General features: G+C 37.4%; 1 protein-coding gene across 3 annotated transcripts in view; it reads right to left on the bottom strand.

Annotated features, from left to right (window-relative positions):
• The window catches only part of LOC306863847 (A disintegrin and metalloproteinase with thrombospondin motifs 6-like), a gene marked incomplete at both ends in the record, with an annotated part of 80,857 nt that overhangs the window by 23,660 nt on the left and 30,641 nt on the right, over window positions 1-26,556 (bottom strand). For all 3 annotated transcript variants that reach the window (XM_079407393.1, XM_079407394.1, XM_079407392.1), the window contains 6 exons: window positions 3,839-3,972; window positions 6,124-6,226; window positions 8,540-8,603; window positions 13,043-13,188; window positions 17,134-17,241; window positions 24,031-24,172. In XM_079407393.1, coding sequence (XP_079263519.1) covers window positions 3,839-3,972; window positions 6,124-6,226; window positions 8,540-8,603; window positions 13,043-13,188; window positions 17,134-17,241; window positions 24,031-24,172 — 697 coding nt within the window. The remainder of the gene's footprint in view (window positions 1-3,838; window positions 3,973-6,123; window positions 6,227-8,539; window positions 8,604-13,042; window positions 13,189-17,133; window positions 17,242-24,030; window positions 24,173-26,556) is intronic.

The following is a 26,556-nucleotide window of genomic DNA, read 5'->3' as shown; positions in this document are numbered from 1 at the left end:
GCCAAAATACCATTGAGGCTGACTGGACACACAACCTTTGATGTACAAAAATGGCAATATGCACTAAATTAGTAACATACTGGTTTGCCGCCGATATTGTGGATATCTATATGTATTTTAATTATTAGTACCAGCTGATATGGGATAATTAATTGTTCATGCTTGATTTTGGTTACTTTAATCCAATGCTTATTAAAAGAAATAAATAAATAAATACTGGTAATTTAATACTGTTAAATGCCATCTTTAGCAAATATCAATATGACATATCTTGAAATGCAAGATATTTAAAGTGAACCTGAAATATACTTGCAATAGTTCTACTTTAGCACAATCAAATATACTTCAGTATATCTTTAGTTGGACTTCAGCACTACTTCCACACAATTAAAGTGCATTAAGCAAAACATTTATTTTAGTATAGTTTTAGTATAGTTTAATATACTAAATGTACAAATGCAGGGTATTTTTAATAAGTACATATAACCCGAATTCCAGAAATGTCGGGATGTTTTTTAAATTTAAATAAAATGAAAACTAAAAAACTTTCAAATCACATGAGACAATATTTTATTTACAATAGAACATAGATAACATAACAAATGTGTAAACTGAGAAATTTTAAAAATGTATGCACAAAATGAGCTCATTTCAAATTTGATGCTTTTTTCACAGATTGGAGACCCTCTGCCCAGCTTTATTTCTGAGAGACTCTGCCTCTCTAAGACATCCCTTTTATAGCTAATCATGTTACAGACCTGATGTCAGTTAACTTAATTAGTTGCTAGATGTTCTCCCAGCTGAATCTTTTCAAAATGTCTTGCTTTTTCAGCCCTTTGTTGCCCCCGTGCCAACTTTTTTGAGACCTGTAGCAGGCATCAACTTTGAAATGAGCTCATTTAGTGGATAAAAGTGTTGTAAAATGTGGGTTGTAAATATGTGAATATATTTGTAGTATAATTAGCATGAAATAAATAAAATAAAATACATTTTACTATATTTATTTTCCACTAGGGTGGTTAGTTGCATTTTATTAACTGAATTTGACATTGTTTTCTCCCTGCTCAGAAAAGACAGGTGACCCATTTTGGGGTTTTGACTGACCAGCTGTGAATCACTGGACTAGACATACGATTGATTACTGTTTTGGATATTCCCTCTGCAACCCCTATGCATCCCTTTACTTGCATTATTATTAAACCGTAAGAGTCTCATCCAAAATGCAATGAGAGGTTGTTGGGTGCAGCATAGATCGATTCCTTTGAGCTTAAAAGAACATTGTGTGCATTTCAGATCAAATCAAAGAGGAAACCTTTGGGATCAATTAAAATAGTATCTTAAACCACATAAATCAACAATGTGTGAGACTAACAAATACTGAACTGTAGACAAAATCGTTTCTACACAGAGTTCAACATCCATTTTAACCCTAAAATAAACAAAGCGTAGCACTGTTACGTCAATTTGGTTTGTTATACAAATTATATCGTGAGTGCATTAAATATCACTCTCCAGCGGCTCATCCGCCTTTCTAACTAACTTGGGAAATCATAATTCGATTCCAAACTGTACTGTCCTGATAAGAGGTTCAGCCCCTTCAACACCAGCCTTTATTTAGGCTTCATTGTTCTGTGTTAGTGATTGGCTACGTTCTGTAGACTGTCCGTCTGAGACCGCTAGTGTCTGATAAACAAAGATAATGCAACATTGTAGACCACAAGGGCCACATAAAAACATAAATCTATTAAATATAGTAGAAACAAGCCACTCTGCACATGAATTTTACAGATGCTTTTATACCAAACAACTTACTGGGAATCAAACCCATGACACTGGCATTGGTAATGCCATGCTCTACTGTTTGAGTCACAAGAATGCTTATTTTTAGCTTCTAACAACCAACTATTTGATCGAACTGTCAAAAGTACTTTTTTCTTGCCACTTAAGCAAGTATTGACACAAAAATGTCATGTGACAACAATGTAGAGTACTACTTGAAATATTTATCTTGGCTATTTATCTTGGCAACACGTGTACTATTTCACATTCTATTTTAAGCACTATAGGTGAACATGGTGAATTGTTTTTTTAACTAAGAGATATTATCATACTTTTCCCAGTTTATTAATCACAGTACATAAAGACAACTGTTTTTGTATTAAAAAGTTTAAATATTCAAATCAGACATTAACTAATATCTAAAGATGCACTAATTTACATACATTTCCAGAATGAAAATCTCAATATTGGATTTGGATTCCTCTTTTTATCACACAGAAAATACAGTAAACAGCCAGAAAAGAAAGTACATTTTCACCATATTTTTTAGACATAAAATGTTATAAATCAGGCAAAAGAAAAATGAATTAAATCCCCTGAATAACCCTTCAGAATATAGATAAGTTTGGTGCTTGTAAGTGCTGCTGAAGAGAACATTTCTGGCTCAGTGCACAAGAAAATACTCATTTTAAGAAAATCACACACATAATTTTATTATGCAAATACATTGTAATAAAATCAATGCTTAAAAGCATATTTTAGATGATTTCTTTCCACATGTTATGGAAGCAAAAAACCCAAAATCTCAAAATAGACCTGTGCATGATAAAACAATGTTTTTGCCTGTAGTGTCCTGCCTTAAATAGTAGCATTCAGTGTATAATGCACAGTACGCAGTACACTAGTACTCCATTCTGAACTCAACCATAGTGTGTTGAAAATAGTATGCAAAAGGTGGCCTGATAATATAATACTTGTGGCAGGTCTTGCATGCTTTACCCACCATCCCTTGCATGACAATATAGTCTCCATTCTCCTTTGATTTTTTCAGTTGTTAAAAAAATGCTGAGGTGCAAAAGGCCACACCTACCACAAATTTCATTTTCAGGTTTTTAGGTAATGATATGGAAGAACTTTAGCTAGACGCTAATGCTAACATGCCAAACAGTATATAACAAGGGTGTTTAGGCAGGCTGGGCTCCAGAAATTAAATCACTGAAGGTGCTTATGAAATTAGTGAGGGTGCTAATTTAAATGTAATTAATTATATGCAGTCTATTGCTATGCTACGAAGAGCACTCCCTTCATAAACACTAAAAAGCTGTCACTCATCTTAGTTCATCTCACAAAGTTACGTTACAATCAATGAAATTGTATAAGCTGCACAACGAACCTCTTGCATCACATCTAACTTTACTATAATGAAATGTGACCCTGGACCACAAACCAGTCTTAAGTCGCTGGGGTATATTTGTAGCAATAGCCAACAATACACTGCATGGGTCAAAATTATCCATTTTTCTTTTATGCCAAAAATCATGTTAAGTAAAGATCATGTTCCATGAAGATATTTAGTAAATTTCTTACCGTAAATATATCAAAACTTCATTTTTGATTAGTAATATGCATTGCTAAGAACTTCATTTGGACAACTTTAAAGGCGATTTTCTCAATATTTAGATTTTTTTTTCACCCTCAGATTCCAGGTTTTCAAATAGTTGTATCTCGGCCAAATATTGTCCGATCCTAACAAACCATATATCAATGAATAGTTTACCGAATCTGCAATGAAATGTCATTATTATAGCTTTAACTGAGGGTGTATTGATTTCATTTGAGGGTGCTTAGCACCCCCGGTGCACCCCCATAGAACTGGGCCTGTGTTTAGGATATCAAGATGTATAAGATATTCACTCGTGTCTTGAGTAAGTTGAATGCAGTGGGAATTGGGATGTGGCTTTTAAGCACTATAAGATAGCATGGTACTTCCTACAGTACATTTTCAGTAAAAAATGATTTTCTTCAGGCACTGCAAGTGAGATTTGAGCTGTAGACTCACCTTGCACTCTCCATTGATGCATATGTCTAGCGAGTCGGCCTGGCAGCGCGTGCCATCGATGACAGCAGGTGAACGTTCAGTGTAGAAGTTGTAGCCCTCAGCCAGACAGTTCAACGCACACGGTTTTACTCCACCTGACAAACACAGCGGGTTTATCGTTAAACAGCTGATGTCACTCTCTCGAACACCACTGGGACCTTTTATCAGGTTATTGATGGGTCCCAAGGTCCTCAAGAACTCCTTCACGGCCCAGCAGTGTCAAAGAGGCGGCCACGATGTATGTCATTCGATAAACCGAAAATCTGTACGGAATAACAGTCAATCTCTCGCCTCACCAGTGCATTGATAAGTGATACGCAGACTGCTTTTCTTGTAACTGTCTCGAGCCAGGGCTCTCGGACGGGGCCCACGTTTTTCTTTTATGCCTTTGTTGATATTAACAATCCAGTCAAAGCACTCGAGCACAAGAGAGGCATTACTCATAGTGGAATCTGAACGTTTTGCCTGACATCATTACTGCAAAGACACGGGGAGAGATTAACAGAGCTGCCAACAAAAATCATGGAGACATCCACAAAGGTTATCGCAGACTTTACAAGCGAAGTTCACCTCCAAAATGAGTTTTAAGAGCCAAACAATTGGTAATGATCATGCTTATTACAGGGCAGCGAGATAAGGAGATGATTGAGTCGACTGTGAACTTCCTGTCAGAATGTTTTGGAAATGCCTCTCGATCTCTTGCAGTTTTTCTTTGTTTATTGGATTCGGGCCATTTTGTTGTAAACAAGAAATGCACCCTTCCCTCGGGCTTTCCGGCTGCACTGTTTTGTTAAAGCAGTCTGAAAACTCATCAGAAAAAGACTGAAACCACAAAGGGGTCAAATGTTGGGAGGTAGTGGTAGTGTTTGATTTTCACTCTTATTAATTTAATTTAATTATATGCTGATAAACTAAATGAATCACAATTATTTTTGGAGAAAAGTTCACAAGTGAAGATCATCTGTAAACATTACAGAGCAGATGAAAGCATTGAATAAACTATTTTAAAAAGTCATCCACTTATTGCTTGTTTTATTTTGCTATTAACTTAATATTACTATTTATATGAAATGAAATAAATATAAAAAGCAAATTATAAACATTCAAATAATCAATTATGCTGTTATACCATATATATGATATTAAAACAATATTACACTCTTGTTTGTGTTAAATTACTAATATAAAGTATCTAGTAATAAGTTGCAATAAATGATCATTCACACAAACCAGTGTGACTTTCTTTCTTCTTTTCTGTTTTGGTCCATACAGTGAAGTCAGTGCGGTCCAAAACAACATTAGACTCCACTGAATTTCACTGTATTGCCATAAATAAATAAATTCATACATAAAGTAAGTAAGTACCAAATAACACCTCAAATAAATATGTTTATTTTCCACAGAAGAACGTCATACAGGTTTGTTTGGAATGACATGACAGTGAGTAAATGATGACAGAATTGTTATTCTTGGGATGGACTGTTGCATTACATTGACAGGCCTAATTGTCACACTTTAATTTGCAGATCTGACCTCTCTGAGAAACCTGTGTACATACACAGTCATACACACACACACGTTGGTTTTTGTGGTTTATGGGGACTCTCCATAGACCTAATGGTTTTTATACTGAACAAACTGTGTGTGCTATTGCCCTACACCAACCCTACACCTAAACTTAGCCCTCACAGGAGACTTTGTGCATTTTTAGATTTTCAAAAAAACACCATTTAGTATGTTTTTTAAGCCTTTTGAATTACGGGGACATAGGCAGTGTCCTCATAAACCACCTTCATATAAACGATGATGAAAAAACGATGAAGTGACATACGGCCAAGTATAGTGACCCATACTCGGAATTCGTGCTCTGCATTTAACCCATCCAACGTGCACACACACAGCAGTGAACACACACACACCGTGAACACACACCCGGAGCAGTAGTATATTGTAATACCTCTGTCATACCCATGTCATTATACAAATTTGTGTCCTCATAAACCACATAAACATGCACACACACACACACACACACTCACTCACACAGACTAGCGATACATGGTGTTCTATCTGGAATCTGAAGCATTTTTAGCCCATCAAAGAGACTTTCACAGTGTTGGTGTTAGCAGGGTACACAAAGCATGGCAGTATGTATACTGTCATTGAAGCCCAGACTTTGGGAAGGCTGTGGGAGAGAGCGGCTCCCTCTGTAGCCCATCGCTCTGGGTGCTGAGCTGGGAACCTACCTCCAGTGTATGGCTTCCAGTTGTAGTACTTCCCACGGAAAGGCATGTTGTCAAAATCGGCACACTGCTTCTCCCTAAAGTCACGTGATCCTGCTGCACAAGCCTGCGATCAAACAATAAAATAATTGGCGGCGAATGAACCGTTGAGGCCTTGTAAAAACATTCAGATGGTACTCTCATTTATATTATATTAACTTACAGAGTATTTATAATACTTTCATTTTGTCCTACACTGAACAATATTAAATAGTGTCACAGATTCCCAGCCGTCAGATGAAACATTTTGGGTTCCACAAAGAACCTTTCAGTGAACAGTTCTTTAAAACCCTTTTTTCAACTCTAAAGAACCTTTTGTTAAATTTAAAGATTCCATGGATGTTAAAGGTTCTTCATGGAACCACAGATGCTGATTAGGAGTCTTTATTTTTAAGAGTGTAGGTAGTGTAGGTGATGTTTTTTTGAGGTGGCCAGTCTGAGTCAGACATTACATTTCATTTTGGCTAAAAACTCTGATGGTCTCATTTCACCACATGATCTTTTTCTCCATTGGTTGATATAATACTCTCTGGCAAACTCCAGAGATGGTTGCACAAGGATCATTTTAAGTAATGGTTATTTTTGTACCACAGTCCCACACAGGTCGATGTTGTGCAGAGCTCTTGATATGGTTGACCGGTGCACCTCTACTCCATTCTCAACTACACAACCCCTTCAAACTTCTCATTGTCTTCTGCGTGACGTCTCTCATGGGTTTTAATGAACAATATTTTCATGGCAGTTTCAGAATTTTTTTTGTGATAATAGAAACCAACTGTGCTCACTGAGGCATTCAAACACTTGGATATTCGTTACACTTGGATAACAAGTTTTTACATATATTTAATATTTTATTTAAAAATGTAATAAATGTTTAAAAATAAAATTTAAAATATATATTTGATTAAACAAAATATATTTTTGATTTCTTTTTTAAATAATATATATATATATATATATATATATATATATATATATATATATATATTTAGATTTTATTTAAAAAAGATAAGGAAAAAAACTTACTAGGGAATGGGTAATAAAAGTAAAAATATATATATTTAAAAAAAAACATATTTTGACGGAATTGACTCATTTGTGAATACAAATGGTCACTTTTGCCTCTTGTAATTACAAAATGAAAAAAAAAATCCATTCTCTGAAAAATTGATGTAAAACATGATGTGCATTGTGTAATGAACTCTCAATGTTATTTAAACATTTCTGCCCTAAATCCAATTAAACTTTAATATGCGATTCGACTTGGCCTCTTTCCATGGCAGCATTGTTATTAACCCTAGTCACCATGTAAACTGGCGGATCATGGAGTCAGCAGTGAGCGAAGGGGTGCGGATTAGCTCATTGTTTTGAGAAGTAAAACAAATGATAGCAGACCTTTGCTTGGTACTGAACAATGGCTGTGGCTGGAACCAGAGCCACAGGGGGGCTGTATCCTCAATGACTTAATAATTTCAAAGCCAGAGCCATAATAAATCCAGACGTTGGAATGCCCCACATAAACACGCCAGAGAGTGGTCCTCAACCCCTGGTTGTCCCCTTCAAAAGCTTCGTTTGGATTTCAAGAGGTCAAAGAAGTAATTGCATTATATCTGTGATGGGGTCGTTGTTTAATAAGCACCGAACCAGAGCCGGGCTGCTGTCAAAAGCCCCCAGAATCTGATCAGATGTCACCAATGGTGCATATCCACAACACGTTTGTGTTGGATAACACACGTTCATTTTCTGTGCTTGGGGGTGCTGTTTGTTTTCCAAAGTACACATTCTGCTTGTGCTTAACTGTTATTTTTAAGATTTGTGGTAGAAAGGCTGCCTAACATGCTCATTTTTCACCTTAAAGACCCCATAAAGTCCTGTGCTGATGTATTTCCTTTGAAACAGGAAGCCATGCGACACTGAACGATTAATAGCGATTAATCGCATCCAAAATAAAAGTTTTTGTTTACATAATACATGTGTGTATAAAGTGTATATTGTATATGTATATATAAATACAAACACGTGCATGTATATATTTCAGAAAAATAAGTTGTTTATATGTTCAATATATTTATATATAATATCAAATGTAAGAATATATATATGTAAATATTGTAAATGTAAATATTTTCTAAATATTTACTGTATGTGTGTGTATTTATATATACATAATAAATATGCACTGTACACATACATATATTATGTAAACAAAAACTTTTATTTTGGATGTGATTAATCGTTTGACAGCACTAACAGAAATATATATTCTATAGAAAACAGTTATTTTAATAAAGTGTAATCATATAAACAATCCTAGGTGCTTTAAAATGTTAAACAATAAATCTAAATAATTCTGCTGACAGAACTAAGAGCTGTAACTCACGTCAGTGTTACACGATCTGTAGCGCTTCCTCTCTCCGAGGCAGTACTTCCCTCCACCTGTTGGCCTGAAAGAGCAGGAATAAAAAAAGACTCATGAGGTACCATCATGAGAGAGAGGGAATCAAAGTAAAAATGCATCAACACGCCATTGCAGTCAACACCGGACAGCATCTGTACTGCATTTGCTTTAGCAGAGCAGGGCAAATGATCCAGTAAACTCAATCTCAACACGCACGTCACTCACACGCAAACACATACTTGCAGGTCGTCTGCAGAAGTTTAGTATTCAAATTCAAAAGATCAGATCAGTTCCTCTGATCACACAAATATAGCCATCTTTCATTGAATTGTGCCTTTTTTAGAAACTCTCGCCATTCTAAAAAAAGAAACAAGAAAAAAAAAATTTGTGAGATAAAAAGTCACAATTACCTTTCTTTTTTTTCTTTTTGATTGAAATGAAAAATCAAAAGGGCAGGGTCGGTAGAAGTTTTTGGGAAACTTGTTTGTAAACAATAATTCAATAAAAGGTCCTAAATTGCCACTGTACAATTATAATCAATTGCCATATGGAATTTCTCAAACATGTTTGTCAACTCCTAGGTTATTCAATTCACCCATTTGCCCATTTTGGATTTAATGTGTATTTTTTTTAAATCATGGGCTCTGAATTTCTAAATACTCCTCCAAGGGATTCATGTGATTTGCATTTAGTCAATAGCATGCTAAAACACTGAAGATGTTGAATTTAATACATTAATTATCATTGGAGATGCTGATATTTTGATATCTCATACAGTGTTACCTAGGGCTGTATACCTTGGAGAACCTGGCGATACGATACATACCTCGATACACAGGTCACGATTCGATACGTACCTCGATACAGAGCTGTCTCGATACGATTTGATACAATGTGACACAATTCGATACGATTCAATAAAAATACATGGGCCAGAGCCAATTAGTTAATGCTGAACACATTTACTCAACAAACAGAACTCTGCATTTTTCTTCAATTTAATGAAGACAAAAGTGCATTATAACAAAGTGCATTTTGCTTAAATATTTGCAACTTTAAGCGCTCTGATTAATTGTACACAAATTGTATTAATCTGGAAATTACCACAAGTCAACATTTAACTTTCCAAGGGTACAGTCTGAGCTCACACAAGCACAAAATCTTCTTATTATTCTTAACTTCTTATTAAATCTTCTTATAATTATTTTTTGTGACACCATGTACTGCCATAACATATTTCACTATGAAATCACTTAAATGCTACATCTTGCTTTAACATTTTCCATGAGTTTTTTTGAAACTCGCGGGTGCCGCTGCGCCCCCTAATGGCTGGGCGGAGTATCGATACTAAGGGCTAGAATATCGATACTGTATCTTTTTTTATTATATCGGTATGTATCTAAGAATCGATATTTTGAGCACACCCCTAGTGTTACCATGACAAGGGTATAAATTAAAACGGGAAACTGAAAGAGTCTCATCTCTTCTAAGTGCATTGTCTGATTTAGATAAAGTTGGGGTTCTACATGTGTTCATGGTGGCTGATCACATGAATGAGTAGGGGTGTGCTCAAAATATCGATTCTTAGATACATACCGATATAATAAAAAAAGATACAGTATCGATATTCTAGCCCTTAGTATCGATACTCCGCCCAGCCATTAGGGGGCGCAGCGGCGTCCGCGAGTTTCAAAAAACTCATGGAAAATGTTAAAGCAAGATGTAGCATTTAAGTGATTTCATAGTGAAATATGTTATGGCAGTACATGGTGTCACAAAAAATAATTATAAGAAGATTTAATAAGAAGTTAAGAATAATAAGAAGATTTTGTGCTTGTGTGAGCTCAGACTGTACCCTTGGAAAGTTAAATGTTGACTTGTGGTAATTTCCAGATTAATACAATTTGTGTACAATTAATCAGAGCACTTAAAGTTGCAAATATTTAAGCAAAATGCACTTTGTTATAATGCACTTTTGTCTTCATTAAATTGAAGAAAAATGCAGAGTTCTGTTTGTTGAGTAAATGTGTTCAGCATTAACTAATTGGCTCTGGCCCATGTATTTTTATTGAATCGTATCGAATCGTGTCACATTGTATCAAATCGTATCGAGACCGCTCTGTATCGAGGTACGTATCGAATCGTGACCTGTGTATCGAGGTATGTATCGTATCGCCAGGTTCTCCAAGGTATACAGCCCTATGAATGAGGCAATGGTGGTTTATGGTCATAGCGCCAACAGCTGCAATTCCGCTCTACGCCAGCAGGAGCACAACAAGCACATCACCTTTAAATATAAGTAATCCAGTCACTATCATTGAGAATCACTAAAAGTATCTTTCAGCTAAAATCAAACATATAAAAGTAATGTGTAATTTCAGCCTTACATGGAGTTCCATTGTTCGAGAGCAAGATGCCCCTAAGGCCAGTGATTTCCAATTCCAATCATAATTAATGACCGGGCCCCTAATAAGCCCCTTCAGTTACATAAATGGACATTCAGAAAACTCCTCAAGCCACAAGCAAATATGAAAAGCAGTTTCCATTTGTGTTCGTTTGACAGAGAGCTCCAGATCTCCAGTGTCTGTTCAGGTTATTATGACCAGCAGGGCAATATGCACTGTTTCTCATTGTCTTATAAATACTTGATGTATGCATCCAGGTCTCTCTCAGTGAACGGCTGCGCTGTTTGGCCACTTCTCCACAGGTTATTTTGACCAGCGTAATGAGGTTTGCCACGGCTTAGGTGATTCTGCCCCCCCCTCCTCCTCCTCGTGCCGTCTGGCACCGAGAGCGGCTGGTTGTGCTCTCAGGGCCCGCTCTTAATGAATGCTTTCCAGAGCAGCTTGGCTTGAAGTATTTGGGTTTCCTTTTTCTCGGGTAGCCAGGTTTTAAGGGCCGATCATCTTACACAGGTGTTACATATTACACCGGCCACACTCCCGCCACTGTCTGAGCGAGAGCGCGAGGATAGACATTTCCGCAACCACCGGGAATGAAACCTAAACTCCATCTACATCCAAACCTATTTTGAGCTCCTGCAGCTAGCTATGAAATCTTTGGAGAAACTGGCAAGATCAACAAATACTGTATCTATTATGCTGGCACGACAAACTTGAGTTTGGGTTTTCATACTAAAGGAATAGTGCACCCAAAAATGACACTTCTGTAATCATTTACTCACCCTCATGTTGTTCCAAACTTGTATGAGTTTCTTTCTTCTGTTGAACACAAAAGAAGATATTTTGAAGAATGTTGGCAACTAAACAGTTGCTGGTAGCCATTGACTGCCACAGTATGGAAAGAAATACCGTGGAAATCAAAGACTACCAGCAACTTCTTTTGTGTTCAATAGATGAAAGTAATTAATACTGTTTTGGAACAACATGAGGGTGAGTAAATGATGACAATTTTCATTTTTGGGTATCTACTGTACAATCATAAAACATTTTAATACAGTGCCTGGGATTGCTAAGACTTTGTGTTTTCTCATCATCTCAGCATTTAATATTTTAGTTCAAATATTGCAAATATTTTTAATGCAGTGCCTGTGAGTGCTATGTTTTTTCTGCAGTTAGAATACAGTCAAAAGTTTGGAATAATTAAGATTTTTTTTATGTTTTTGAAAGAAGTCTCTTATAAGTCTAAAAGTAATATTTTCAAATATTATTACAATTTAAAATAATTGTTTTGTATTTTAATTTTTTTTGTAAATATAATTCTGTGAAGGCAAAGCATAAGAGACTTCTTTCAGAAAAAATAAAGATCATAATTATTTCAAACTCTGACTGGTAGTGTACCTGAAACTGCAACACTTGGGTTGATGCATACTAATTTGCAAGTGAACCCTAACAATGAGGACACATTTGCAAAGGTTTGTGGATAAAAAAAGGTTAATTGTCTACTGTCAATAATGTAGTAATGCAGGAAGCAATTCACACAGAATTCACTTTCAAACCAAGCAGGTTTCTGTTGGCCAACAGCGAATTCACTTAACTAGAAGCCATTGCTAAATTGGGAAATATTTCACCCTCACAGAAAATTCCAGATTGCATGAATTCTTATTGAGATGACTGGACTGGAAAGTTGACAAACAAAATCGGTGAACACCAGTAAATGTGAACGCACCTTAATAGTATGTCCTAACTGATGTTGTATTATCAGTCCAGTCTTGATTTGTGCATACACTGTAAAAAAAAAAAAAAGTCGAGTCAACTTTTAAGGCAACCAGCTTCAGCAGATTTTTGAGTTTTCTCAACTTGTTGTTTTAAGTTTATACAACAAAAAGTTGAGAATCTCCTACAAAAATAAACAGAGAGAACTCAAAAATCTGCTGAAGGTGGTTGCCTTAAAATTTTAAGTTGGCTCAACTTTTATTTTTTATTTTTTTACAGTGTAGAAATGAGAAGTGTGAGTGTGAGCTGTAGTGAGATTGACTAAATAGGGACCTGTTCAGTTTTGTTCTGGCTTACTTTGCCTACTTACGGTGGGCTGTCACAGTGTCGCATGGAAGAGGAGACACCACCGCCGCAGGTACGACTGCACTCGCCCCAGGTGGTCCAAGGTCCCCAGCTTCCATCCACGCTCTGCGGCCACGTCCCAAACGCCACACATTCACCCTGATAGCACCACTGATACACAGATATAGAAAAATCACTGTTAAAGAAAATGTTCTTATAAAATCATAATTTCTGCTATAGGGTTTCATTTGCGTTTCTATATTAAAACTGGTACATCATGAATGCTATGGACAATTTTTTCCCAAATTTCCAGTGTTCTCAGTTGGGAAAACTTCTACAGTAGTAAATAAAAACTAAAAAACTAAAACAAAGATAATTTTTGTGTTCACATTTGCCCTATTTCCATTTCATTTTTCCAAAGGAGGAAAAAAATACATACATGTAGAGATTGATGTAGTGTTTACTAGTTTTCTGTATAATTTAATGGCAAAGCAATAAAACTATAAATGGACAATTAAATAAAAATAATAATAAATATATACACACATATATATATATATATATATATATATATATATATATATATATATATATATATATATATATATATATATATATATATATATATATATATTAAACACTGGCATTTGTAGTGATACCTATTGGTCGATTTCCTCTGAAATTATTCATCCATGACAGGAAATTTGGTAACACTTGAAGCTGTATATATAATACATTAAAAAAGGAATTTATAATGCATTATATCTGTTCAGAAATAATTGTAAAAAGCATTTCTTATTTTAATGATTCATTGTTACATGTGAATTTTGTTGTTCATCACGTGTTTTAATTGTACTTTCTACAGGTAAGTTTTAATGTTTTATAACTGTGGTTTGTGAGGTGCATAACAAGACAGTTGATGAATAAAATACTTTTATAATGCATTATATATACACAGGTGCTACAACTTTATTTTAAGGTGTCCATGTTACACGTTACATGTACTTACTAATATAGTAACAATTAATTATGCATAATTGCATGCAAGTAACCCTAAACCAAACCCTAATCCTAAACCTAACCATATAGTAAGTACATGTAATTAATTAATATTACTCAGTACTTAAATGTATAATTACACTGTATCAAGGACACCTTAAAACAAAGTGTAACCACACAGGCTTCAAGTAAAGTGTTACTGAACATTCCCTTGCTCATTATTACAATTAGGATTGCTGAACCTTATTGTAATCGGTATGTCCACCAAAGTAAAGTGCAGCTCTCATTTGAGAGATGTCTCCAGGATAAATATTGTTTTGTGTAAACAACGTCTTCACCTACTGTCCCTAATCTGAATCCACTCCAGAATAAAACAGACTCAAGGCTTTGTAATGCCTCAGGACCACATGGAATCTTTTCAAGGCAAGATCTCATAATCCATCCAGCCCAGGAGACACGAGGACAGGGATTGGAGACGCTGGAAACTGTCATCACTGTGCAACTGTGTCAGTAGGTCAAGTTCTGGCTCTTTCTCACTCTCTCCCTCTGTCTGGAGGGGTCTGGATGGTTTGTTCTTGTTCTCAGACTCTGTTTCTTTCTCTCATCCACAGACTGAGAACTTGGCAAGGGAAAGGCTGTGTCCTCAGCTACCAGTGTCTGAAATCAGGGTAGTGTGCTAAGACACTAGCAGGCCGGTCCAAAATAACCTCTTAAAGAATGTCTTATCTAACAGACGGCCTGTTGTAAAGCCTAGTGAGCGGCCTCCGTCAGCATCATTTTAAGCTAGTGTATCATCCATGCTTTGAAGGCTGTTTAAAAAAAAGGCAGCATGATTATGCTGCTCCCTAACAAACTGTACTTTGTTTTTTAAGAAAACTCAAAGGCAGTACCGCATACTGCATTGCGACATACTCAGTGAAAAGTTGACAATGAAAGTAAAACCAATTTAGTCCAAAAAGCAAGACATTTTGAAAAGATGCAGCTGAGAGAACATCTAGCAACTAATTAAGTTAACTGACATCAGGTCTAGCTATAAAAGGGATGTCTTAGAGAGGCAGAGTCTCTCAGAAGTAAAGATGGGCAGAGGCTCTCCAATCTGTGAAAAAGTGCGTAAAAAGATTGTGGAATACTTTAAAAACAACGTACCTCAACGTCAAATTGCAAAGACTTTGCAAATCTCATTATCTACAGTGCATAACATCATCAAAAGATTCAGAGAAACTGGAGAAATCTCTGTGTGTAAGGGACAAGGCCCTTGTTGGATGCCCGTGGTCTTCGGGCCCTCAGATGACACAGCATCACTCATCGGCATGATTCTGTCATTGACATTACTAAATGGGCCCAGGAATACTTCCAGAAACTACTTCCTTTCAGTAAACACAATCTGCTGTGCCATCTGCAGATGCCAACTATAGCTCTAACATGCAAAAAGGAAGCCATATGTGAACATGGTCCAGAAGCGCCATTGTGTCCTGTGGGCCAAGGCTCATTTAAAATGGACTGTTTCAAAGTGGAAAAGTGGTCAGACGAGTCCAAATTTGATATTCTTGTTGGAAATCACGGACGCCGTGTCCTCCAGGCTAAAGAGGAGGGAGACCTTCCAGTGTGTCATCAGCATTCCGTTCAAAAGCCAGCATCTCTGATGGTATGGGGGTGCATAAGTGAATACGGTATGGGCAGCTTGCATGTTTTGGAAGGTACTATGAATGCTAAAAGGTATATAAAGGTTTTAGAGCAACATATGCTCCCCTCCAGACGACGTGTATTTCAGCAGGGCAATGCAAAACAACATACTGCAGCTATTACAACAGCATTGCTTCGTAGTAGAAGAGTCCGGGTGCTGAATTGGCCTGCCTGCAGTCCAGATCTTTCACCTATAGAGAACATTTGGTGCATCATTAAACGAAATATACATCAAAGACGACCACGAACTCTTCAGCAGCTGGAAACCTATATCAGGCAATAATGGAACCAAATTCCAACACCAAAACTCCAGAAACTCATAACCTCGATGCCCAGACGTCTTCAAACTGTTTTGAAAAGAAGAGGAGATGCTACGCCATGGTAAACAGGCCCCTGTCCCAACTATTTTGAGACCTGTAGCAGGCATCAAATTTGAAATGAGCTTATTTTGTGCTCAAATTTTTACATTTCTCAGTTTAAACATTTGTTATGTTATCTATGTTCTATTGTGAATAAAAATATTGGCTCATGTGATTTGAAAGTCTTTTAGTTTTCATTTTATTCCAATTAAAAAAATGTCCCAACATTTCCGGAATTCGGGTTGTATCACTATTACTGTCACTATAATTATAAAACACTGATAAATCAGTGACTTTATTGAGAAAGTCAATAAAGTCAATTTTGATTTCATGTTGTCACATCACATTTAAACAAAGAGTGGAAGAATGTCTTCAGTGACAGATTAGGAATAATATCTGCCTTGAAATGGGCGGCTTTCTGGCATTGTGCTTCCTGGAGTGTTCGACAGTCATTCTTTACGATGTGACAAATTCCTTATCAGTGGCGTTGGTGGAAAGCATATTCAGTAGCATGTGTGGTCACCCCGTCTTTCCATTTCTCGTCTTTCTGGATCTGGCAGGGCCTCCACTCCATTACACGCTGGGTGAGAAATGGCTGACATTCGTATTCCTTTGATGCCGACCCAGCCAGTGGCAGACATAAGTACGCCACCCGCTAAAAAAAAACAGCGGCTCAACCTGGGGCTCGCTGCTTGTCCAAGACAACGCACAAGAGCTTGGCAGTTAATAGATCTAGTGAGCGAATGGTAACAAAGACCGACAGCTCGTGGTCCTCATCCATTCTTCCTCTTGAGCCATCCTACGAACGAGGACAATGGCCACTCTAATCTTTGTTAAAACTGTCTCTCTAACCTGTACCGGCAGAAATGTGAACTGATGACCTAAACGCTGTGTGCATGAGTGAACGCTGGGAATAGGCTTTCTTATTCCCATATCTGGTACAATGAGAGCAGGGACAAACGCCACACCCGGAGCCATTCTCTTCTCTAATCTGTCAGGAGTCCGTTTCCCACTACCTGCCATTTCATAACCTTTCCTTTTAAATAAATCTTTCCGTCATGGCACGCTGACTTACCCCCTTTTCAATGGTGCTGGTCTGGCACAGGGTTCCTTCTGCAGCAGGAATACTATTGGTGACACAGCGGTTACTTTTGCTAAGGCACCAGAGCTCTCTACACACTTCCTAGGAAAGAAGGCAAAAGCAAGTTGGTCAGAATATATCAATTCTCAAGGGGCAGAAAAAATAAACTCAAGACCAGCGTACTGTGGTGGACTGGTTTCCCCACCAGACATTTTACGAGACCGCATGAAATTGCTTTGTTTGGCATATTGAAAGGACCCACCGCCTTTTTAATAGCCAATAGGTTGTAGTTACACCATTGCTAATATGCAACTTGCTGGTCGGTGGCATATTTGATTGAACTTTTCCGAAAAAATGTTTGCAATTCATAATGTATCAACCGGTGAAGTATGGTGATATCTATTAGTTAAATTTTCAACACTATTTAATTTGAAATTAAATTTTTCAAAAAGCTACTCTCTAAAAAATGCTATAAAATACTTAAAATACTTTAACCCAATTGCTGGGACGAGATGTCAGTCAGCTGCGTCAGCAGCGGTCGCTTCGCATGATGGAAACGCCTTTTGACTTGCAAAACATAAACTGATTTTATTCATTATAATACTGAGTTTAACTTAATTTGATGTTAAAATATGTTCTCTAATCTCAGTACTGTTCGTTTATGGGCAGGTTATGGAGTCAGTCGCGGCATCTCTCAGCCATGAGTGAAATGCGAGGCAGCGGTCTGAGGTTCGTAAACAGCAGCCCTTCACCGGCTCAGATTTTGGTGACACACCGGCACGAGAATTAGCACTATTTCGGTAAAAAGCGATTACAGAGAATGGTTGATTACACTTAAATTAAAATGTTACTTTTAAATATAAAAATTTGTATGTCTCTGCTTGTTAAACGAGTTTAAATATATGTAATATTGTAAGCTATGCTGTATTCACCCAAATAAAAATAAAAAAATTCTTGTATTTTTCCATGTGTTCTTGCTTAATAATAAATGTTCATCTTTTGATTTTTGCTGTTGCCTATAGTAATTCTGTGTGTGATTTAATTTCCAGTCCATTTTAAGCCAGTAATATAATCATTTTTAAACAACAGTTGACTTAAATAAAACAACCCAGCATGTTGGGTAAAAACATATAACCCAACCAGCTGGGTCAAAATAATGCAGCATATGTTCTGTCCAATATTAACCAGCACTGAGTTGCCAAATAACCCAAGTTGGGTTGTTTTTAACCCAGCAATTCTTAGAGTGTAGCTAAAAGTTGTCCTAAAAGTGCTAGTGTATGCTATTTTAGGAGTATCATACATGAATTAAAATGCCGTAAACTCAAACTTGACATTTTATTTAATCAGTGTTTTATGCTAATCATCACAAAACTCCTTAAAAACTTCACCAATTCAACAAAACTATTGCTTCATTTGAAAACAATGGTGGTTATATTGCAACAGGCTATCTGGTAAAATGTATGTGCTAAGGTGAGGTCAGATTTACCTATGTACTGCTAAATTACACAAGAGAAATGCAGTCATTATAGGATTCCATGTGAGTGGGAATTTCAGATAAACAGATTTCACATGGATTCAAGTTTGTTGAACGTCTAACACAAACTCACTGTTTACCAATATGAAGCTGCTTGGTTTGGACGTGACCTTGCAAAATTTAGCCAAAGTTTCGCTAGTGTGACCACACCTTAAGTATCTAAGCTTTATTACATGACATTTTGTTGCTGATTCCCTAAAATTGACATCACTTCATAAGATCAGCATAGAAGTTGAAATTGTCAGTTGAAATTTTTTAGAACTGCCTTATAAGTATTTGACAAATGCACCAAAGAACTAACTTCCATATGCTCTAAAGGAACGATGGTGGGGTCTGAAGTTTGAGCATAGGCATAAGACATAAGGCTTTCCGTACATTACAAGTGTAGCTTTGTAGAACCCTGCATTAGATTTCCCATTAAAGTGCACCAGCTCCCTTTAAAGCCTGAACGTCACAGGATTTACAGGACAGAGAAGTGCCCCCATGAAAAAGACTTATGATAGGGAGCACCGCCGCTGACCCCAGGTCAGTAAATAAGACTCAGCTGCCCAGGCCATCCAGTTTAAATAAAGCGACAAACTGCCACTCTCAGGTTGCAAAAGCTCTACCTCTGCGGCTGGTTTTAATAAGGTTTCCTGCTGGCCCATTCAAGATGCCCATGCTGAGAAGGTCAGAGGGGTAGGCTTGACCAGCGAGACCCCACCACAGACGGCTTTAAGCTGGGAGTGCAGGTTTTAAAATGGGCCAAATTCACTAAGACCAAAGTAATTACTGCTATCGAACAGTTTTAACATTTTTGTTTTAAAGTTATGGGGCACTAAGTGGCTGGAATAAGAATTTCAATATGAAATAAGCATATAAAGGATCTTTAGATTTGTGGCTATCTGTGCTGAATTTTACAAAGTGTTCCATTTCAGTCATAGCTTTGGTCTTCTGATAGAAATATCCTTTAAATATATTCAATAAGTCTTTCTAACTATGTAACACTTTTGTTTCGTTTTTATCATGACCTAGTTTCTCTGTCTGTTTAATTACTCACCTACTCAACTTTCTGTTCACCTGTCATTTAGTTAATTATTTCATTAGTTCCAGTTTATTTAATCCCTTGTCTGGTATTTTCGTGTTGTGTTTTACACACTGTTTCGTTAGTGTTTCTTCTTTATTGGATTACCTGAGTCATTTTGATTAATCTAATAAATTTCTTTTGAATTATTTTGTCTAGCTTCGTTATTCTTTGACCTATACGTGACTGAATAAAGGACCCACTAATAAAGAGGAAGTTTGCCTCGATTAACTTTGGCCCGATGGGCAACCCCTTTGAGCCCAACGGGGCAAACGTATTTATTAAAAGTAAAAATTAAAAGTATAAAAAGTATTTTTCCAAGGAGGAAGGAACCCGGAGGCATATGTGGAGGAGTTTATCGTTGCCAGCCACCTCGTTGTCTGCAGCAACAATTAGTTTATAGAGGGATTTTGGGTTGGACTGGATGACAAGATCTGCCTGGTGATGCCTTGGGGAAACTCCTGCTTGACAATGGCCGAATACATTAACTTCATCCTGTGGGTCGTCGGATCTTTTTTTACTGTGGGCGATGTAGAGGAGGACCCCGCCGCCAGTATTCAACCCCACTTACCATCCGTCATCATCCCAGAGCCAGGACCCAGCGCCCACGTCCACAGTGGACAAAGAGCCAGAGCCCACCGCAGAGAGACCCTACTCATCCCTGCATAGAGATCTAGACTGAGATGGAGCCAGCAGCCACATTTTTCCATAGAGGAGGAGCCCGAGGTCCCGGCTGACCAGGTATGTGAACCGGCCGTATTGTGCGCACCAGTGGAGCTAGATGAGGAAAAATGGCTAATTGACCGAGGTAGTGCTTCCCACCCTGCCCACCACTGAACTGATGGTTCTTCATCACTACCAGCTCTGTCCATCACTGAGTTGACTCACTCGCCCTGTTTTCCACTCCTGCATGCTCCCCTGAAGCCAGCTATTCCCTATGCTCTGCCTCCGCTGGCGCCCCTCAGCTCCACCATCAGACCTGTCATGCAGCCCTGATCCACCTTAGGGATTCTGGTACCCAGTTATGCCCTGGCTTGAGGAGTCCCAGGCTCCGCCTTGTCTTTCGGAGCCCCTAGTTTTACCTCTGCCCATCGACCAATCGGCTCCATCCTGGCTCCTCGCTCCCTCGGCTCCACCATGGGCCGTCGCCCTGTTGGCTTCCACCTTGTTAGCCATCCATAGCTCATGCCTTCATAGCTCCTTCCGCCGTCTACTCCTCCTTGAACTCTTTTGTCTATCTATCTATCTATCTATCTATCTATCTATCTATCTATCTATCTATCTATCTATCTATCTATCTATCTATCTATCTATCTATCTATCTATCTATCTATCTATCTAGATGTCTCTATCTATTGAATTATAAATATTGTTTAGTTTTGCACTTTTGTCAAATACATTCTTATTTTCATTAATTAAATCATTTTGTGCAGATGCAAGAAAATGTTAAATGTTTATGTTGTGTATATATTTAATTAATCTTATATTTACGTATATGATGTGTTTGAGTGAGTTGATTAATGACCCAAGCTACAGTTTTAAAGATGTCAAATAAAGAGTTGAGTGAATTAACTACAAAAAAATTGAACAATTATTAAGTCTTCGAGTGAGTCTTAAGACATCATATGCAAAACATGGAAAAACTCAGCATAGAAGTCTGCTGTAAGTTCACTCATACGAATACCAATACCTTAATATCTGAAAAGTCCAGCCTCAAAATGAACCAGTCACAGTGAAATTGTTGAGACGACCTTACCATACTAGGTGCTCTCCACTGCCACTAAATATTTTAATTTATGATGTTCCCATGTTCCATGGTGATAATCTCCTCATATACACTGCTAATTAATTGGTGGTTTAATAAACAGCAGGATAAAGTGTAATGCCTCCTACATCCTCTCTAGTCACTAGATCTAAACACCACTGATCTGAAGCAGAATAGATTTAGAAATAGATTTCCACTGGCTTTGTCCTAAAGACCCCCAGGCTCAAGTTTTCTTGAAGAATGGGGTAAATTCCACCCCACACCATTCAGGAAATGTATAACAGCATTCCAGGAAGAATCAAAGGCAAAAGGTGGCCATACTCCTTATTAGGTCTTTGATATTAATATATTTTTAGGTTTCACATTTTTTATCCACCCCCCGAGTGTGTGTTTATCTCTCCGTAACAGTTTTTCCAAACCAAATTCAAACCTCTGGTCTGCTGCTGTGGTTATAATTCTCCAAAGGCATGTATTAAACAGATGGTTGGCAGAAAAAAATAAGATTTTCAGAATCCACTAACACTACACGCTGTATTAATCTTGAGCCAAGGGAATGCAAGACTTTTTTTCTTTACATGACCGTCTTCCATGCTGATCTATACCACAGTTATGAGCTTAAGAGAGAAATTACAGGGTTCTCTATTTGGCATGCGTTCATCCACTGTCGGATATATCTCTCAATGAAACAAAAGAACTCTGTAATCTCGGGTAATTTAATTCTTTTCTGGTGTAGAAAGCAAAGCCGCATATTTGTACTAAACAGAACACCATCTCCTATTGATCATTAATTTTCCTGGCTTCATTCAAGGCTTTTTTTCCTCCCTGTGTCAGTTTATTTGCTTAAGTTTGTTATTCTTTGGGTAAAATCATTATCATTTCCAAGAGTCTGGGGATTCGACAGGAAAAGAAACAAACCTCAAGTATGGGCTTTCTCTGAAAGATATGTGGCCCGACTTCAAACATGCTCGAAGAAGCTCGTTTCAGGTGCTGATAAAACAACGATCTTTAATTTCGACAACATTTATGGCATCATGTGACCTACTAAGAGAGTATCGACTTGGCAGCCTCACTTCTAGCCCTCAAAGGAAGTGAAAATAATCTTAGCTGATTGCTATCACCTGTGTTTCTCAACGCGTCCAAAAGTTCTCCACAATCAGGGCAAATGTTACAAAAACTTAAACTCAATATATTCTTTACAAGTCCAAATGAGACACCACAGCACACACTCACAGCACGTTTTTTCCCCCTCATTGCTCTGTACATCAGAGAGCTCCTGTAATGTTGCCTGCTGAACAAATCATGTCCTTTGGCTAGTCTCCTCTGGGTCAGTGTTAAAAATAACTGCTTGACCTCCGGCATCATGTCTCCTCAGAGTTCTTTAAGTAGCGGTCTTGCTCTCTATGTCCAAACCACCTTCTGAATCAAAATCAGCTCTTGGATTTTAGTACATATACAGCAGGTTTTAACGTCACAGGTATCAAGAATGTAGAAAATATCTGATCACACCTGATGTGTTCACAAAGTTTCTGGCATTTTCTTGCAAAGCATGATCGACTAGGGCCAACATTCGTATTTTCATTAAGGATTTCGTGATTTTTGCTTCATTGCATTGGTTGTTGTAAGGTAACATCTCGGTAACATTTTTTAAATGTTTTTCCTTAAGTAGACTCAAAATTTCAATTTAATATGTTTTTACAACAAAAACAAAACCAGACCAAAACCAGCTTTTAAAATAACAATTTGTACATTTGAATGAAGCATTTAAACGACAACCACTGTGTAGTTGGCCCATTGTAACCAGCACTGGCAACTTAGCGACTTTGTCGCTTGATTTAGTGACTTTTAAAACCCTTTTGGAACTTTTACATTTTTTTTACTTAGCAACAACTGTAGTCGCTAGGTGAGATTATACCAATATATACCGATAAAAATGATATACCTATATACCATCGCGTCTATAAAACTAGATATGGTTTATCCTAGTTTCCGAGACTCGCTGGTACAGTATATTGCCATCTAGTGTTATTTAGCGAGCAGACTTTAGCTATTTTCCATTTAAAGTAGTTGGCAACAGTGATTGTAACAACATTTCTGCAATGTTTAAAAATCCAACATCTACCATTTTTATGTTTTACGTTATTAACTTACTCATTACAGAATAGTTGTGCTTGTTGTGATGGAAGTTCATTTTTGCTTCTTGGTTTTATGTGAGGTTGTTTTGTGATTCTGACATAGCAACACCAATGGCATGAGTTCAGGAAACTTGTTTGACAACAGGTATTATTTTTGCTATACTGTTTGCTGACAATAGTAGCAAAGATATTACACAATTAACTTTTAAAGTTACTTGTAATTTTTACTTTTAATGAAAACTTTATGATACTTCTTTTTAAAAAAGATCATGGTTGAAGCAGAACTGTCCCATTCTCTCACACAAAAATGCCAAAAATATTTAGTGTCTGAGCCAACAAATGTCACAATGTGAGCATGACATTCCTAGAGCATGATAGTGTGTTGCAGCTTTCTTACCCCATATTTGCACTGCCGGGAGGAGGCACCGTACTGGAAACGACACTGCTCATCTGCATCGTACACCTGCCCTGGAGCCACAGTGGGGTACAGGAAATCTTGTTTCAGAGGCTCATTGTCCAGACATGTTCCCCGACCTGAGCTGTCAAAAAAACAAACCTTCAATGGGATTGGCTTCTCTACAGAGGTTTCATCTGTGTCCAACAAGAGAAAAAAGCCTTGTGACAAAATCTCACATGGAAGGGAAAGGAAAGGCATATTGTTAATGGGAATTAGCAAGCGAGAAACCTGGAAAATACAGAAGGCAAAATGAGGGAAGCATGAATGACAAACAGTGGCCATAAAACGCTGAGATTTGGACTTATATGGTACTGCGGTGAGCCTATGGAATCCTTTGAAGAGCCAATAAAATGACGAAAGAGACTGAATGAGCAAAAAAAAAACATAGACCGGAGGTCACACGTCCAGTCAAAGTTGTGTTTAGTCTGTTTAGTCAGCTAGAAATATGAACACTCCCAAGAAACCCTCAAAAAAGGGCCACAGCTCTGTCTGCAGCGAACAAAGTGAAAAATAGAGCCAAAGCAGAGGCCAGGCAGTGCATGTTTCATTGGACTGTGTTTATTCTGGGTTCAGAAGTGGATCTTGTTTTATTCTCGGCGTCCCCGTAACGGATGCTTTTCCCCCCTCCCTGGCGTGCGCAAGCGGCTGAGAGACGTGTCCGCCCCACGCCGCTGCTGTCCACCGGAATAAAACAGCCAATTATTATCCCGCTGGCTTTTCCAGCAGCATGTCGCGGAATACGCTCTCCTTCTCTCTGAGGGAATAGTGGGCTCGCTAACAACATAAACGCTAACATTTCATACTGCTGGAGAGCAGGCGGCTCTATTCTAGGCTCTGTCTGGCGTTCGCATGATTGCTGCAACTGAACGGGCAACCTAAAGCATGTTTACCAACCACCCCACCGTGCGCTGCTAAAAGCAACAGTGCCTCTAAAGAGAGCGAGTTTACATTGCATCAGCCAAGACACACTAACCCTCTGACAGTATGCCATTACGGTTTCAGACACTTTCTACAAGGAATATGTGTGTAACGCGCACATTTATTGGTCTTTAGATGGAAAAATAGGAAGGCGTAACTTTAAAACTTAAATGACAACTATTTGTTAATATATATTGGAGGCCGGAGATAGTTATCACTGGCGCTTTAACTTGTTGAAACCAAATAATTTGTTGTTTTATAATACTAAATCATTTGTTTTAGCCTTAAAACTAAAGTTCCAACATCATATTTTGCATTAAAAAATGTAAATATATATTATTTTATATACTATATTTAATATTGTAAAATATTTAACATGTTCACATAAAACACTGTCCTGGGGGGGGGGGGGGGGGTGTAATATTCACTAGAGTAAACAGTTTGACAATCCCCTAAATTAGCTAAATGCGGTTGATAAAATCTTACATTGAATTAACAAAAGGGTATTCAAAAATATATTTAGATGTCTAATAAAAAGCATCCTATGGATCTGGTTTCTGTAGTGCATTCAAAAGGAAGCATTAGGTGAAACAGGGATCTCTGGCTTCCCACCACAATACTGGGAGTCTAATCTAATTAAAAACTAAACCAAATACATTGGAAAGGAAAGAAACACATAAGCTCTAGCCTAGGGGGTAACCAAAGTCGTATTTGGTTTCATCCATTTAGTTTTCTATTTTTTCCCATGTGTTTTGGTAGAATAATCCCCTCGCCGAGGAGCAAGACGAATCTGAATATGCGCCCTTGTATTGGAATACACAAACAAAGACTGTTTATTTCTTTAGAGAAAGACAAAAATGATCACTTTAAAAATAGACATGCTTATTTGACATATCAACAAAACTTCCTTGAGTAAACTCATTACAGCGAGCAGATATGTCAGCAATGAAAGGAAACTTAGTTAACTATTTATAATATTTCAGCACAAAAACAAATAGTTAAATAGAAAATGACAGTTTGTCCATGGCAATCGTCTAACCTTGTGTTCAATCGATAGCAATTTTTATAGAACAGTTTTCATTTTCATATCTAATTAGACAAGCCATGTGCTGGTATTTAGCATAAAACACAGAGATGCTTGTATTGCTCAGTTTGACTGTGTTTTGTGTCACAACGCTTGATGCTGCTTTGCTTCATTTGGAATCATTTTCTTTGGTGGAGTAAAAATAGACAAAATAACCACCCATGTTGTGTCTATAATGTAAGTTAAGCTATATTAACTTGTCCCAAAACAAGGGGGCAGATGGTTGATATAACACTTATTTGACACCTTTTTATCACCCACTATGTTTATGGTTATTATAAACTTTGAAACTGACACAATTAATTGTCAATTGGTCAAAAGGCACATTTAATGGTCAATGTCGATCTTAAAATTTGCATGTATATCTGCCAATTAATTAGCCTGTCCAATGAGTTTCACAGTAATAATGACTGCTATAAACAGAAGCCTAAATTGCTCTTAGCCATTTTTCCAAAAGCTGCTTT

Source organism: Barbus barbus (assembly GCF_936440315.1).
Source record: "Barbus barbus genome assembly, chromosome: 45".
NCBI classification, from domain to species: Eukaryota; Metazoa; Chordata; class Actinopteri; order Cypriniformes; family Cyprinidae; genus Barbus; species Barbus barbus.
This window is presented reverse-complemented; position numbering and strand designations above follow the sequence as displayed.